Source organism: Peromyscus leucopus, chromosome 1 (genome assembly GCF_004664715.2).
Source record: "Peromyscus leucopus breed LL Stock chromosome 1, UCI_PerLeu_2.1, whole genome shotgun sequence".
Classification (NCBI taxonomy): domain Eukaryota; kingdom Metazoa; phylum Chordata; class Mammalia; order Rodentia; family Cricetidae; genus Peromyscus; species Peromyscus leucopus.
In genome coordinates, this window is record NC_051063.1 from 5461194 (window position 1) to 5477977 (window position 16784).

At 41.2% G+C, this 16784-nt stretch overlaps 1 protein-coding gene and 1 long non-coding RNA gene across 2 annotated transcripts in view; one reads left to right on the forward strand and one right to left on the reverse strand.

Annotated features, from left to right (window-relative positions):
• LOC119087848 overlaps positions 1 to 16136 on the forward strand; it is a 55225-nt gene extending 39089 nt beyond the window's left edge. Inside the window, exon 2 of the long non-coding RNA XR_005091338.1 lies at positions 7039 to 16136. This is a non-coding gene — a long non-coding RNA (uncharacterized LOC119087848). The remainder of the gene's footprint in view (positions 1 to 7038) is intronic.
• Positions 3230 to 13790, reverse strand: Ms4a7 (membrane spanning 4-domains A7). The gene is made up of 6 exons (XM_028884341.2): positions 13666 to 13790; positions 9850 to 9984; positions 8380 to 8436; positions 6936 to 7142; positions 4146 to 4247; positions 3230 to 3427 (listed from the first exon to the last, which is right to left on the reverse strand). Exons 1-6 carry the CDS (start codon positions 13762 to 13764, stop codon positions 3359 to 3361), a joined length of 669 nt encoding a protein of 222 aa, XP_028740174.1. The 5' UTR covers positions 13765 to 13790; the 3' UTR covers positions 3230 to 3358.
• Positions 16137 to 16784: the final 648 nt, after the last annotated feature.

Here is a 16784-nt window from a genome sequence, read left to right on the forward strand (position 1 = left end):
CAGCAGTGTGCATTGCTGTCCTGTTCACAGTTGCCAAGAAGTGGAAACAACATGAATGTCCTTAAGCCGAAAAATGGATAACGAAAAATGTGGTACATATACAAAATGAAATGCTATTTAGCCTTAAATAGTTGAAAAAAATGAAACTTGTAGGTAAATAGATGGACCTAGGAAAGATTATATCGAGTGAAGGAACTCAGACCTAGGAAGACAAATAATTTATGTATTCTCCCATCAGGGATAGTGAGGTCAGGACATGAGAATAAAACTACTACCTCCACTTTGCTGGATCAGTGTAATTCCTAACCACATTGTAAATCTTACAGGTAAGTGTAGCTATTACCTCTCACCAAAGGAGCTTCTCTTTACAGCAAGTGGAGACTGTCACAGAAAACCATAACTGGATATAATACAGAGATCAGTGGATTGTGGGAATCCCAGCTCCAGTGAATACATCTATATCACAGCTCCTGCATCTCTGGCTCAGGGAATGTCTTAGGAGTATAGGCAGAAAGACTGTAAGAGCCAGAATACCAGGATGTCTGCTTGAAACAGTCTTTGATAGAAATGGCTGCGTGAACAAGATCTGAAGAATAGCAGTATCAATAGACATGTCAGTGTGAGAGGGGGGAAATCTCGTGTGGTTCTACCCCTAGACAGAGAACAACTGGCAACTAATGGCTGCTGGAATAGGAAGAGTTAGCCCCTCCTAGGGATGTGTCCCCTAACCGGTTGTCCAATACAAAGGGGTCAGCCCTGAAACCATATACACACAGCCATTTTTATTATGAATATATAATTATTATAATAATTATATTAATATATTTGTGCATATATGCTCTATATACCAATTGTAATCAGGAAGGCAAAGGCTATCAATTTCGGAGGGCGGAAGCATGGAAAGAGGTCAAAGAAGGGGACTTGGGAGAGGGTGGAGGGAGGAAAGGAAGGAGAGAAGTGATGCCATTATATGTTTTTAAAAAACTTTTTATTGATTCTTCCTGGATTTCACATCATGCATCCTGATCATACTCATCTTCCTGTCCTCTTGATTCTGCCCTCTGACCTTGCAATCTCACCCCCCCAAACTAAACAAAATTTAAAAGCGAAAGTCAAACAAACAAACAAACAAACAAAATATTGGTGCGGAAGCTGTAGTGTATCACAGTGAGTCACACAGCATACCCTTTAGTTCACAGGTCATTACTTGTAAGTGTTCATTGCAATGAGTCATTGTTCTGGTTCGAGGCCTCTGGGTCCTGCTATACTATTGACACTGGACCCTCACTGGAACTCCTCTTGGATATCCTTTTGTTGTCCTGGATCATGGAGATCCTGCAACTTTGGATCTGCAGGTCTGGCCCCTTCAATCCTCCAGCAGTCCATAGATGAGGTGGATATTAGGATGGGCTAACTCACAATCCTGGTACTGGGCCTGGGTGGTAGCTGGATTGGTCATCCCACCAGCTTTCTCTCATTGTCATCACCCATGCCATTATATATAAATGATGATGATGATGACGATGATGATGATAAAGGAGTGTGTATTGCTCTTTTAGAGGGCTAGAGTTCAGTTCCTAGCACTGATATCTGGTGGCTCATAACTGTAAGGGACATCTGACACATCTGGCCTCTGAGGCACATGCATTCACATACACATATGTACACACACCACACACACACACACAGACACACGCACACTAAAAAAAATGAATCCAAGAAAAAGAGACCAGCTCTGTTTACACTCTGCTTTCTGAGTTCTCTATAGATTGTAATTGTCTTTTTTAAGAGTTCTCAGGCATGTAGGGAACCAATCTATGTACTGCTGCATTTCCATAGTACAGAGTACAATCATAGTACATGTTTGGAAACCTTACATATTTATTTCAGTTGCACTTTTCTTTGTGGGGAGCAATATTGGAAGCTCTCTTTCTTGGGCTAAAATATAACACCAATTCTAGCAGGTCTTTTAATAAAAAGAAAAAACAAGCGGAGCCAGATATTGGGGTAAATGCTGAAAGATCAGAGAGACAAAGGAACAAGCCACTGTCACGTCTTACCTCTAGGACTCCTCAGCCTGAAAAGCTTTTTAGCCAAAAGGCCTCTAGCTCAAACGGCTCTCAACCAAAAAGCCTTAGTTCCTGTCTCCTCACTACCTTTCTCCACCCAGCATATCACTTCCTTCTTAGTGCTGGGATCAAAGGCCTGTGTGCTTCTCAAGCAAAGGCATGAGATCTCGAGTGCTGGGATTAAAGGCATATGATTCCCAAGTACTGGGATTAAAGGTGTGTGCCACTACTGCCTGGCTCTGTTCCTCTCCCAGACGGAGACAATCTCATGTAGTCCAGGGTGGCTTTGAACTCACAGAGATCCAAATAGATCTCTGCCTCCCGAGTGCTATCATTAAAGGTGTGTGCTACCACTGCCTGGCATCTATGTTTAATCTAGTGGCTTGTTCTGTTCTCTGATCTTCAGGCAAATTTTATTAGAGTACACAATATATCACCACAGGTGAGCAATGTTGATTTTTCCAGTCCATGATTGAAGTTGCTATTGCTTATCTATGTCCAATGACTTATTCTTTCTAGTACTTAGATGAGAGAGTGTACTATGATTAATTATAGTCTTTGAATTCAAATAAAATATAAAGCCAGTGTGTTGGGGAGCTAACTCAGTGGTAGAGTACTTTCTCAGCATATCTAAGGTCCTAAATGCAATACCTTGTTCCTAATACATGTGAAATTGTTATGTGAGACAGAAATAAGACATTTTCTTGCAACAGAGTCTCACTCTGCAGCCAAGCTGACCTTGAACTCAGGACAATCCTGTTTCAGCCTCTCAAATGCTGGGATAAAAGGCATGAACCATCATGCCTAACTATGATTTATTATTGCTTACCATTGTTGGGGATCAAACCCAAGTCCTTGCACAGGCTGTCATATTTCAAAGGATCTCAAATGTTCTTGCAATGCATAATGTTTAATATTTTAGCAACAGGAATGTGCAAGTAACACAAAGAAATATCCTACCCAGCTGCATGACCTCATTAGCCTCCACCACTACAGGACTGCACACTTTCTCATCTAACATCAGATGGATGAAACACTGTCTGTTCACTCTGTTCAGAGACATTTATAAAGTCTTTGGTCATTGTGGACTGTTGGATGATAGAATCTTGCTGACTTAGACTTTGAGGAAATGACTTTCAATGGAAATGAAGTGACTCATATTGAAAGTACCACAGGAAAGCTTTTCTTCAGAAGTTTATTGAGATCTACCAAGGCTGGGATTTCAGGAACGTCTAGCTGTGCTCTGCCATGAGCACTGGATTTCTTCCTTCTTCTTCTGTATTTCACATTCATGGCCTCAACAAACTGCTTTTGATAAGTTGGGTATGATCTTGTGACTCAGACATGAAATATGCACTCTAGAAGAATAAAATTTATTAATAGATTTTAACACTTTGATTTGGGGGATAAGGTTTAAAATATTTTCATCTTTCCTTCAAATACATGATATGTAATATATCATATATATTATAGTAATATTTCATAGTAGTACTTTTGCAGCTTTATCATAATATATAGTTGGAGCAGTATTATTTCAAGCAAATATCACTCCCCATTTCCTCATCTTGTTGATTTCTAGTAGCCTCGGTGTTGAAGCATAATTTGTTGAAATTATAACATTTTCTTTTTTGCTGTAGCATTTAGGAGAAATGAAAACAGTTTGAAATTATAATGTAAGAGGCTAAGAAAAAGCAAGGGGAAGAGCAGAACAACATAAACAAAACAGTAAAATCTTGGTAAAAATCACACTAGCAAGGGCTTGGCTATGGAGACAGACGTCCGTGTCCACGATAAGAACAAGGCTGTATAAACTCTTATTCTTCCCCACGTATTTTTTTAATCTAAGTTTTGGTTCATTCATGAGATTTCATGAGTTAACTGCTAGAGCCAATTGGTTTATTGGGGAGGGATTCTCTTTCAGCACTGCTGCCCTGTAGGCACTCTGATCCCCGGTGACCCATCAGTGAACTCTTATTTTCATTATTAAAGTCGGTTTCCATCTGATCCTTTGGGCCTGAATCATTGTAGCTCAGAGTGGGGACACCGGGGGTGTCACGGAGATATCAACTTGCTTACCATAGGCTTGTTGATGTAGATTCGCTTCCACCAAAAGACAGAACTGTAGACAGCTAGGAAAAGCTCCAGCACAGTGAAGACGAGCATCACCACCAGCCCACTCTGCAAAAGAACACAGACCTGGGTGAGACCACACACAAAGCCTTTGGACCCTACTGAGAGGAGATAGGGGCGTGGCGTGGCGTGGCGTGGCGTGGCGTGGCGTGGCGTGGCGTGGCGTGGCGTGGCGTGGCGTGGCGTGGCGTGGCGTGGCGTGGCGTGGCGTGGCGTGGCGTGGCGTGGCGTGGCGTGGCAGGGTAGCTTGGGCACTGAAGCCCTCAGCAATGGAGACTAGGAGGAGCAGAGGCAATGGCTCAGTTCTCTGCTTTCTCGTTCAGGTTTCTTGGTGATCACACAGAGATGAGAAGTAAGAGTGACTGGCCACCTGTCTCTGCTTGTTTTCACCAATTCCTGTTTGTCCTTGGTGCTTTTCATTCATCCTGTTTTCAGGTGTGGATTCAGATTCACTTACCCTGTAGGATTTTCCCTGGGTTCCTTTGCATGCAATTTCATGAAAAATTCTTAGATAATTATTTTTTCATAGTCTCCTTCTCTCTCCCACATTTTTCTACTAGAACTTACATTCATGTTCAACCCTTTCTTGTAACTTCAGCCTCAGTGTCATTCATGTTTTTCAAATTTGATATGATTTAATAAGGTATTTCTTTAGATGCATTAAATCTGCTTTTTGCTGATCTCAGTTTTTAATTTCTGAGATTTTTTTTTTTTAATTTCTAGTCATAGTTCCTCTTTATCAAGTCCCCTGTCCTTTTGATCATACTGTCCTGTTCTTATGTTTTGGTTTTGTCCTAGTCAGGGTTTCTATTACTATTATAAAACACCAAGACCAAAAACACCTTGGAGGGGAAAGGGTTAATTTTAGCTTATACTTCTGGGTAACAGACCATCACTGAGGGAAGTCAAGGTAGGAACTCAAGGAAGGAGCCTGGAGGCAGGAAGTGAAGCAGAGGCCATGGAGGAACATTGCTGATTTGCTTGCTAAGCCTGCTTTCTTGCAGCACTCAACAGGATTGAGCATTTTTCTCACATTTCCCATATGCTTATCATTATATAGTTTAAGTGCATATGCAATGGTGATGGTATCAGTGTGTGTCTTCAATACGTAAGAATCTTATAAGTGGGATTTGTTGATATGTCCCTACATAGTTGCTTTAAGTCTGATTTTGTAAGGACTTTAAGAATATCAGAGATACAGAAGCAGTTTTAAAATCCCTTTAGTAGAATCTCTCCTAGTATCTATGGACTGTGAGTTTCCATGTGTCATCTGCACGGGGTTGGGTGAGCTGAGGGCAGGGATTCATGAAACTTCCTGTGGTATCGAGTACATTTCCTTGTCCAGTCATCACAAATGACTTTTCAATCTCTGTTTCTAATACCTCTGCAGGGCTCTTGGTGTGTGCAGTTGAGCCTGACAGCCCTGAAGCTTTACCCAGGCGTTGACAGTTTTGGATCCTCCTCTCTAGCACCTGTTTATGTGCAGACTCCCAGTTTTCTGCTTTGATAATTTGACTTTAGAGTCCTTATTAGCTTCTGCAACTTACATCATCATTATTTCTTCCTTCCTCTAGCTCCTTTTTTATTTTTTCCAGTCTTAAGTACACACACACACACACACACACACACACACACACACACACTTTTGTTCAGATTAATGCCATATTTATTAAGTACTAGCATACCTTTGAGGTTGGCTTACTCTGCCATGCTACAACTTTTCTGATGTTGAGGAAGTTCTTTCTGACTCTACTTGTATGAGCATAGGAGACAATTTGATGTGCTAAAATAAATCCTAATTAAAGCAATCCCCCAGTATCCCAGTGGGAGGCTGCGTCTCTCACATTGCTTTACCCTGTTTGTCTTGCGGTATGACCTCTTGGGCTTTCTCATGCTCACTTCTAACCAGATAAGACTCTGTTCTTTCACTTCCTCAAGCTCCCAGGTCAACACTTTTGATCTCCTCACATGGTCAGACTCATAGAGGGATGTGAGTCCAAAAGCTTTCACACATTCTCTAAGACTCCTGAGTGAGATGGACACAAGGCATGAAAGATGTTGGCTTGGTCACTCATTGCTCCCACTAGGAGAAGTCATGAAGGAACAATCTTCTTCTTTAAAAGACTCATTGTTAGGGTTTAGACACTCTAACCCTACATTTAGAACATTGACTAAACCAGGCTTGTCACTATCAGTAGGCAGTGGCTGTCACATTTGGGTGAAAGGTGCCAAGAAAACTCTGCCCAGGAACACTGATGTTTTTCATAGGAGTCATATCTACTGGTTAGCTGCCTCCTGCCCTCTCTTCACTTTGCTAACACTGAGCAGACGTGTACTTGAGGACAGAAAGCACTTTGTGTCTGCTCCAAGTCTCAGAGTATATGTGACCAGAAGGCAAACCTCTCTAATATGTGGAGCTTTCCAGCGCCAGGAAATAACCCCAAAGAACTTTCCAAGTTCAAGCTCAACACAAATACCAAAGAATAGCTTTGCCTGTTGTGATTTAAAACTCTTCATTGTATTTCCTTCATCTCTTCATCTTCTTCCCTTTCTGCTGTGTTTCATTTATCCCTCAACACACAATCTGCTAACTTTCTGTCATACTTGTTTTTTTTTTCCCTGTCTGCCCCAGACAGTCAGACCAACAAAACCAGAGATTGCTGAAAAAGCAGAAATTACCCAAAGGGGAGAAACTGGTGCTTTACATGACAAGATATTTAGTCTGGAATGACTTACCATGACACCGACATCAGCAAGGAGACAGTTCTTGTCTTCACTCATCCAATGGTGGGATTCCGGAGAAGATAATAAGGGCAGAAATTTCTTTTCTGAATTACAGTGTGGAGAGGCAGTCCCCAGGATGATGAGGCCGTGCGTGAGGAGGAAGAGGCCAGCTGCAGCAACAACAGAGCTTGCAGCATTGGAGGCCAGACTGCTCAGTGCCTGGAAGACAGAGTGTGTATCGGAGTCTCATCACAGCTTTGTGCAGGATGCTCCGTTCTTTGCCTGTTATACTCAATGGTGCTTCCCCAGAGTTGTTTCTAATACAGTCTGTGGCCTCTTATCAGGCAGACCATGGATAGTTTGTCATTGGATCGCTCAGCGCTCTGCAGTCCATTCCATGAGACAGTTAGAAAACATGTCTTGAGTGGGAGAATGTGAGCAGCTCCCCACAGGCTGGCTTCCTGACTCTCTATGACACTGAGCACTGAGATGGGGATCCTCAGTCTGCTGCCACTATCTTCACTGACTTTCCCAAAGCTCCCAGAACTGTCCTCTGAAGACCTCTTACAATATGGCCTTTGACACCCTCTGGAGAACCCAGACTGTAGTTTTACCTCACATAAAAAGGAGTGTTAGAGAATAATGGAAGCAACCTGAAGAGGTTGGATACCCTAGAGCAGTGGTTCTCCACCTTCCTAATGCTGTGACCCTTTAACACAGTCCGTACAGGGTGATCAGGCCAAAGGGAAGATAATGTACTTTCATCTGACAAGCAGTTGACGAATTTGGACCTTCTTTTACCTTCCAAGAAAGGGAAAGAAGTATTGGTGTGTGGTCTTAGTTCCTGTGGTTCTGGCTATGCCCACCCTCAACCAACACAATGAGCAGACAGTAGCCTTGAAAACACAGTAGGAGGAAGCAGTAACACTGCTGCTCCTGTGGGTAGCAGCCCTTCCTACTTCCTGCCCCATACCCACCCAGGTGGGAAAGGCACACCCTGACTCCAGAAGCCACAGGGTCTGGCTAGCTATGGCTGAGAACACAAGGTGGTTTAGGAGCTGGCACATGTTCCTGATGACTGAAGCTGCTGTATAGACCCAGAAGTCCTGGGGTGGTTGAAGAGTTCCCAGCAATGAATGGGGGTCATAGTTCTGGGCTTGGAATCAAGAAATGTAGACTCCCATCTCTGCTGTCGTTAATCTCTCTGTGTGTGACTGGGCAAGCTCCTTTCTACTCTGTGTTTCAGTTTTTCTCCCATCACATGTGGAAAATGAACACATTCACCTCAGAAGTGACGTCCCAAGTGTGTCAGTGGGCTAGCGGAAGAATACATGCCCTCTAACCTGTTCTGAGCTTTGTTTACCTAAACTGTGCAGTGGAGGCTTGGAACTAGAAAAATTACCTATGAGTTTCCAACTAATACAACCAACTGGAGATTGATGGTCTTCATACTTACAAAGGGTTTGGCTGAGGTTTTCCCAGAGATAATTGAGAGAGCTCCAGCAATGGCAAACTGTTCAGGAGGGAAAGAAAAGAAAGAGAAGAGTTGGCCTAAACTGCTTTCAAACCACTCACAGAAAGCAGTGGGAAACCTCTAGGGAGACAATCCTGCAGGAATGACATGTCCATATTGCTAGGGAGGCTTCATATCTACTTGGGATGGTTATGTATGCTGACTTTAAAGAACAGGCATCTGCTCAGGGAGGTTGAGTTTATGTTATTGGAAAGCAGCAGTTGCTGCAGGCAAGATGCAACAGATGCCTGGCAGATGCTACTAATATTGAAAGAGGAGGTTGGGGGTGATCAATGACTTGAGACAATATGGAGATAAGGAAACCAACAGAAGTACCTATGAAAGAGCCTCTGATACTGCAAAGGACAGAGAAATATGGAATTGAAGCTATTGGTGTATGTGGAATGAGTATTATCCAGAGTTTAGGAAACCAGGAGGACAAGATCCAACATAAAACCTTTATTATAACTGCCTAGAAGGCGGTTTTTTATTCCAGTGGTACTAGGATCCCAGCAAGCAGAGGTATGGTGGTCTGGGAAGCTGAAACATTGATTATGCCTGTGGCTTGAGTATTGGGTATTCACAGATAATGAGAGACAAAAATGAACTAGCAGTAGATTCACTAATGAAATATGGAGGCTGCCACCACTGGTTAGACAGTGAACTCCAGGACAAATTGTGCTTTGGGGACAGGAGCAGACTTCCTTGCACACTGTATAGTTGTGTCCAGGCAGGGACCATGGTCACTAAAACCCCTTTGTATAATTCATCTTCTTAGAATGTGCCTCTTTCCCTCGTTTTTACAAGATTTTCTACGAAGAGAAATGATCGTTGGTAGGAGGAACACATGGTGCCTAGCTACTCTCAAAATAAACTGCAGTAGGGCCCTTGCCCATGAGTCATTATATGACAAGAAGCCCCCAAACTCTACAGATGTTTAGGGTTACCTGGAAGCAGAAGAATGCCTCTATTTCCTATGAATCTTGTCATTACTGAGATAAATGTCTGCAAACCTGTGACATCTGATAGAGGCCCCAGGTTACTGTTTAACCAGTGTTTTTCACTCTCTACCTGAGAAGTGGATTACCCTTAAAATGGGTAGAATCTAATGGCCTCTTCAAAGCCCCAAAGAGGGCTGTAATAATATCCCTCTTGTCTAACATGATGTGGTGTCAGATAAGAAATGTGCTGATATGCTCAGTGTGTTGTCTTTTCCTCCTGCCTCCTGTCCTAATCAGATCCCTCCTGAGGTGCTGATTTTGAATAGGCAAGACAGGACATGAGATGATGACAGGAATGTTGAGCTGGCTTTCTCTTGCATTCTTTCCTCTTGAAGAGGAAGCTATTCTATGACTGAATGCCTGGTGTATATTTAGGAGGCATAAATGCTTTTGGAGATCAAACTTTACTTACATACAGGGATCCAACAAATGGGTACCCGGACATCAAAGTGGTGGAGGCTGCTGGGTTGAAGTAGGGAGAGTAGGAAACTGACACCAAAATGCCCCCCAAGCCTGCAATCGTCAGGGCACATAGTATCTGGATGGTCTGCAACAGACAAGACATGGACCTCTAGAATATGTTTTTAAGTGGATGCAAAGGATTATTTGAATATACACTGACTTATAAGGAGTGTAAAATATGTTATGATTTCCTGTATTAAAAAGGGTAAACCCCACAAGTACCAAATATGCCTATTCTAAGAGAAAAAAAATTCAAAATTTACCTCTTTTATTTTGAAAGGCTCATTAAACTCAGAAAGTGATCATTTGAATGTTGTAATTATGAAAAAACTACTTCACAAAGCATTTCTTTGTGTTGGAAAAGTCATTGGGAAAAGTTGTTTGGACTAGAGCACAGTTAAGAAAATATGGAGAAGGAACTTCCCACAGGAGTGTCAATGCAGGCCTCAGCTTCAACTGAGAGTTGGTGAGCATCGTATTTCTAGTGCTGTCTCCCATCCATTTTTATTTGTGATTTGAATTTAAGAATCGCTCTGATTGTCGCAGCACCAAGTGTCAGACTAGTTAACATGTTTCAAGTGTCTGCATTCTCAGCAGTATTTGTCACATCCGTGTTACAGATGAGGAACACGAGGGAGTTAAGTTGTACAAAACCACACAAATGTCAAAGACCTGGAATGTTGTTTGGACTCTGCAATTTGAATGGGAATCCATATTTTTATTCACTGCTGGGTATATATTGTAATTTACACACAAACAAAGTAAATCAAAAGTACAAGATGCTATCTATTACCACAATTCATCATTGAATATCCACAATTCATCATTGAATATCCACAATTCATCATTGAATACCCATGTACCAAGAGGCAGGCATGAAACAAATGAAAGTCATTGTGTAGAATCTTACCTCTTACTTGTACCATGTAAGGACAGGTTTCATGGCAACTGAGATGAAGTATTACTAGAGCATGTTATCAAGGATGGGGCCATCAGGGATAGAGATTTGTGGCTAAATAGATGGGAGACATTGTAATACAATAGAAGATCCAGAAGAGAACACACACAGATATAGCAACCTAATATTTAACAAAGGTGTCTTCAACAAATGGTGTTGGGGAAACTGGAAACCCACGTGTCAAAGAATGAAGCTAGAGCCCCATCTCTCACCTGCTCATAAATAATTCAAAATAGAACAAATACATTAAGGTAAGATCTGAAGCTCAGAAACTGCCAGAGGTAAACATCAGGAAAACACTTCAAGATGAAGGGATTTTATGAAAAGGAGCCCAATAATTCAGATAACAATGGGAAAAATCAACAAGATTGCATGGGATGGAAAAGTTTCTGCCTAGCATTGGAAACAAATAGGAGAGTGAAATTACAGACTAAAACATGGGAGAAAACCATTGTTGACTATATATCCTTTGAATAGCCCCAAAAGTTAAACGCTAAGAAAACCAAAGCAATCAATAAATAGGCTCATGAGTGGAATAAACAATTCTCAAAACAAATAAGGATAGACTACAAATATTTTAAATAACATTCAGCATCCTAATGACTAATTAGAGCAATGTAAATAAAAGCTGATTTCAGATTTCTTCTCATCCCAGTCAGACTGGCTATCATCCAGAAAACAAATGACCACACATCTGATGAGGATGTGAGGAAAGAGGAACTGTTAAATGCTGCTTATGGGAATGTAAATCAGTGTGGCCACTGTGGAAATCAACATGGTGGTTCCTGGAACAACTAAAACTAAATTAGAACCAGCGTATGATCTAGAGGATGACTTCTGGGTATGTCCCCAAGGGAATCAAAGTCAGCATATCACAGAGAGGCCTGCACAGCCAAGCTCATTGCTATACAATAGCCAAGGCATGGGGCAATTTAGATGTCCATCAGCAGCTGAATAGAAAAACAAAATGTGGTCTTTACCCACAATGTAATTTTATTCAACCATGAAGAAGAATAAAATAATGTCATGGTAATGGGTGGAACAAAGGATCATCATACTAAATAAAATAAGACCAACTCAGAAAGACAAATAATGTCTTTTCTCTATCATGAAAAATATACATTTAAATATATATGTATGTGTATATCCATAAACATGAGACTGGAAGAAACACTGCTAGGGGAGAGGAAGTGGTCCAAGGTGGGAGATAAGAGAAAACAATGAGAGGGAAAGACAAGTGCCATGCTCTCCTTTCATATACAGAATCTGAAGTTGTGCACTGTAGGTACACACACACACACACACACACACACACACACACACACACACACACATCTTTTCACACATGCTCATGGTAAAAAAGCAAAGAGAAAATATTTGGGAGAGAAAGAAAACCACCAAGAGGGTGGGAAGCAATCAGGAATGTAATCAGCAGGCAAGTATATATATCATCTATCTACCTGTCTGTCCGTCTATCTATCTATCTATCATCTATCTGTTGAAAGCAGTGGGAGTGATATAAGGGCCAAGGTCTTGGTATGCAGGTAGTGAAATAATCACTGAGTAGGATGACACGAGTTTCTAGAGTGGGAATTTCCAGGGGTGAGAAGACAGCTAAAAGATTGATCTCAGAGTCCTGAAAAGCAAAGACAGTGCTGACTTCCTTTCAATGACTTGGGGTGAGAATTGCTGACAGAGTGTCTTCTGGAAGCAATGTGCTGCTGAGTCAACAAAGAAGAGAGAGAAAAAAATGGATAAAGAGTCTAATGATTAAGATTTAAGATGTGGTAAGGAATTATGCTGGTATAGATAGCTAAGTGGCTATAGGAGATTATTTTTCTAAGACCCATAACCTTACTAGTCTCAGGAGGCTGGCTAGGTTTCCCCTCCCAGGCATGATTTCCCTCCTGCTGAATTGGCCTTAAGTCCATTTAGATAGCTGTTGGTTGCCACTGACTTGTGGGTGCCACTTACTTCACCTCTATTCATATCTTGTTATGCTGGTTAGTTGTGGATCATAGTATTGTAGCTGGGTAGGACTGTTTGTTTCCTTTCCTTGGCATAGTATTTTCTGGAACCATGGAAACTAAACCAAAGGAAAGATGCTTTTAGAACCAGCTTGAATCACCTGAGTCCTGTCTCCTAAGTCTGCAGTGTCTTCAGCAGTAAGGACCCTCCCCCAAACCCTGAGAAGCAAACAAGGGGCTACATCAATTATCTGTACTGTTTTGGGAGTCACTTAGTCTACCCTGCTCAACCCGAATCCCAGAAGACACAGTTGGTAAGGTTTCTGAAGATGGGAAGGAATAGAGGTTGGGTCTTAATAGGAAGAATTTAGAACCCAATGATGAATAGGGTCCAGCTTATGAGGAATAATGATGTTGATACTTAGATGTCTTACAGCAGCTTATGTGGACACAGAGAAATGTGTGGATAAAGGTGATCTAGATGGTGTCATCTGAAAATGTTTGAAAACCAAACTTCAAGTAGGAAGACCTAATTTAATCAGACTAAATAAATAAAATCATGCATCTAAGTCAAAAATCTGCACTAAAGACACATGAGAAGAAACTAATTTCTTAATTATTCAGTTTTCTGTTGAAAAAAAGCACAAGTGGGTTTAATTACTTAGTTATTTAATTAAATGAAAGCCCCTAGGAGAGTATAGTTTCCAGAACAGCTGTATTTCACATTCTGGTTAGCTTGTGGAGTCAGCCAGAAACAAGGCAAGGACGCTCCCAGACCCACCAAACCTCTGTAGTCTCTGTATATCTCTTCCTTGTTCTCTTTCCACCAAGATGGACTTACCCCAAGAACTGTGGCTTCCTTCGGCACACCAACCAGCAGCTCATCTCCTTTTTGGTATGTGTGTCCAGCTTTCTCTCTTTTGTGAATAACGATGTCCATTGGAAGGCAGGCACCCAAATCCCAAGCCGTAGAAGTGTGACACTGACGAGGCTAGAAGAGGCACTGAACTCATTAGTTCCTAGGGCTTGACTGACAGACACTCACAGGCACCAGAGTCTGCAGGGAGTGAAGAAGGATGACTTTTCTTTAGATGAGAATTGGGTACATGTAGGGTGTGATGACCATAGACTGGCTTGTTTTCTACAAATAGAACTGGATCTGAGTTTCAGGGAGAGCATAGGAGAGCTAGTCGGTTTGCTGCACTTCATTCATGATGAAAAAGAAACATGCTTTTGGGGAAAATTGCAAACATTTCAAGGAACCCCACAATTTGGATGTTAGTAATTCAAATAGAATTTGCTCTGCAGCCCTGAGTGTATTCACCTCACTGCCTGCCCTGCAAAGCCTTTAGTTTTAGGTCCCATTCTCTACCTCTTGTACTCCTGCTTCTTTATAGTACAATCCTCTGTCACATCTCCCAGAACCTTATACTGAAGCTACATTTATGCTGTCTAATCCTCCACTGTTCATTTTCTCTCCATTAAATGATTGGATGAGTGCTTTTCTGTCTATAAAAAAGAACACATCTAATCTAGAATGTGCATCACTTCTGTTTTTTAAAACCCACATTGAATTCCAGGCACTGGAGCACCAAAGGTCTTACTCCTTCTAAGAGTCTTACATCCTAGATGCTAAGTCCATTTCATATATTAGCAGCTCAGAACTACTAAGTTCATTTCATTAACTGAAAGTCACAAAAAGCACTTACCTGCTGCATCACATGTGTTTAATACACTGTAGCAAATATAATTATCATTAGTCTGTTGTTTGCCTAACTTGCATGTACCTGGGCTGTGTCTACTGGGCTCAGGATCTTAACAATATTTTCCTTTATGTGACAATAATTTCCTCTCTGTGACATTTCACCTTGCCTTTTCTTCCATCCCAATATTGACAGCTCTGCTCCAGGAGAAAACAGTGCTCCACCAGGTTGACAGTACCGAAATGAACTCCAGACTCTTGTTATTTGTGGGGGCAGGTGGGGATGGTACTGCAATGGAGTTGCATATGTCTGCCACCTGACACCATCACCTCCAAATCCAACAATGGAGAGGGGATGCTTTGCCCTTTGGTGTTCGTTATAACGAGGTGAATGGGAGTGGCCCATAGCTTTTGAAAAAGTTCAAAAATTCCTACCATTCAGGCAAACAGCTCTGCACAATACTTTTCTGTGTTACAATATTAGATTAGAACTATAGTTTTCAAATTCAACATTTGATCAAATCCCAGTCTTCCTTGAGAACATGTTTTTGTAAAACTGAGTGACTACAGTGAGGAAATGCAGGCAACTTTAGAAGATCATCACTTCAAATCTCAAGTGAAATCAAAGGGTAGTTTGCCTTTTGGCAGGTAAGTAAGTGAAGGCCCCAAATGGGCATCTGACTCACCAGTTCATACAGATGGTCAACAGAAAGGTCAGGATGTGAATCTAGTTCTTTGGTTGTCTATCCAGAGCTCAATCTCCCCCAGGGGTTACAATCCAAACCAAGGCACCAGGTGGTCAACAGAAAAGACAGGATGAGAATCCAGTTTCTGTCTGTCAGAAGCACAATCTCCCCCAGGGGTTCTAACTCAACCTAGTGTACCTACCTGTCCTCACAGCCCTGTGCTGTGTGCTCCTGTGCCTGCTCACTCAGGTCCGGGGAGTTCTCAGGCACAACCTCCCACCAGCTCTTTCCTCCAGAAGTTTTGAAACTCAGACGGTCTGTATGCTTTCCCCGGAAGGTATTCGTGATTACTCAGGATGTGAATTTGTGGTTATTACAAGCAGTTGGCAAATGAAAAGCTTCTCTGCTTCCCCTTTCTGAATTTTGAGGTTTGGGAAAATAACACAAAATGAAAGCATCTCATGAAACAAAGAGTTCTGTGGGAAATAATCCCCTGCGCTTCTATATGTAGTGAAGTAAGCACATTGGTGATATTAAGTCTTTCTTCTTATCTGCTGAATGAAGGATGGATATTAGTAATTCTGCCATCTGGCTGTTGCAGAAGTAACAAGAAAGGAAGAGTTTACAAAAGAGAATTATTGCTAATAACAATTGTACATTTGGATTTGAGAGAATTTCAATTTTTTTTTGTGTGTGTAATCCTTCTAGACATTGAAGAAAAAAATTGAAGAAGACACCAGAGGGTGGAAGGAGCTCCCATGCTTATGGATCATTAATATTGTGAAAATGGCCATCCAACTAAAGGCAATCTATAGATTGAATGCAATCCCCATCAAAATTCCAGCACAATTCTTCAACTTCATATAGAAATATAAAACAAGTCAGTTTAGCTAATATAATCCCGAATTTAAAAAAAAAAAAAAACTACTAGAGGCATCACCACCCCATATTCCAATTTGTTTTACAGAACTATAGTAATAAAAACAACATGGTATTGGCATGAAAATAGACATCTCAATCAATATAATAGAATTGAAGACACAGACATAACTCCACACAAGTATGGAACACCTGTTTTTTGACAAAGAAGCTCGCTCTCTCTATACACACACACACACATACACACACACATGAATGAATGAAAAAAGACAATATGGTGCTGATCAAACTGGATAACTTCATGTAGAAGAATGAAAATAGATCCAGATCTATTACCTTGCATGAAAGTCAACTCCAAATTGATCAAGGATCTCCAGTGAGCATGTGTATGTGTTTCCTGTGATTTTCTTTTTTATTTCTTCTGTTTCCTTTGTTTTATTCTGTTTTTTATCTGCTTGTTTTCTAAAGACAGAAAGAAGATGTGGAGTTGCATGAGTAGGGAGGTAGGGGAAATCTGGGAGAAAAAGGAGAGGAAACAGTGAATATATTGTAGGAAAGCAAAATTTTGTTTTCAATAAAAATATTTTTAATAAAAAAGAAGTCCCCAAAATAATTAAAAACAAAAACAAATAAACAAAAAACCAAACCACATCCATTGTGTTGGTCTAAAAGAGGACTATCTATAAAGCAGAA

Excerpts from the sequence above, each read along its gene's own strand:
- Ms4a7 (XM_028884341.2), bottom strand. The coding sequence starts at position 13,764 with ATGGACATCGTTATTCACAAAAGAGAGAAAGCTGGACACACATACCAA. Across the intron at positions 8,437-9,849 it reads CATTTGTTGGATCCCTGTAT|TTTGCCATTGCTGGAGCTCT; the intron begins GTAAGTAAAGTT and ends CCTCCTGAACAG. Across the intron at positions 4,248-6,935 it reads TTGCTGATGTCGGTGTCATG|AGTGGGCTGGTGGTGATGCT; the intron begins GTAAGTCATTCC and ends GTTCTTTTGCAG.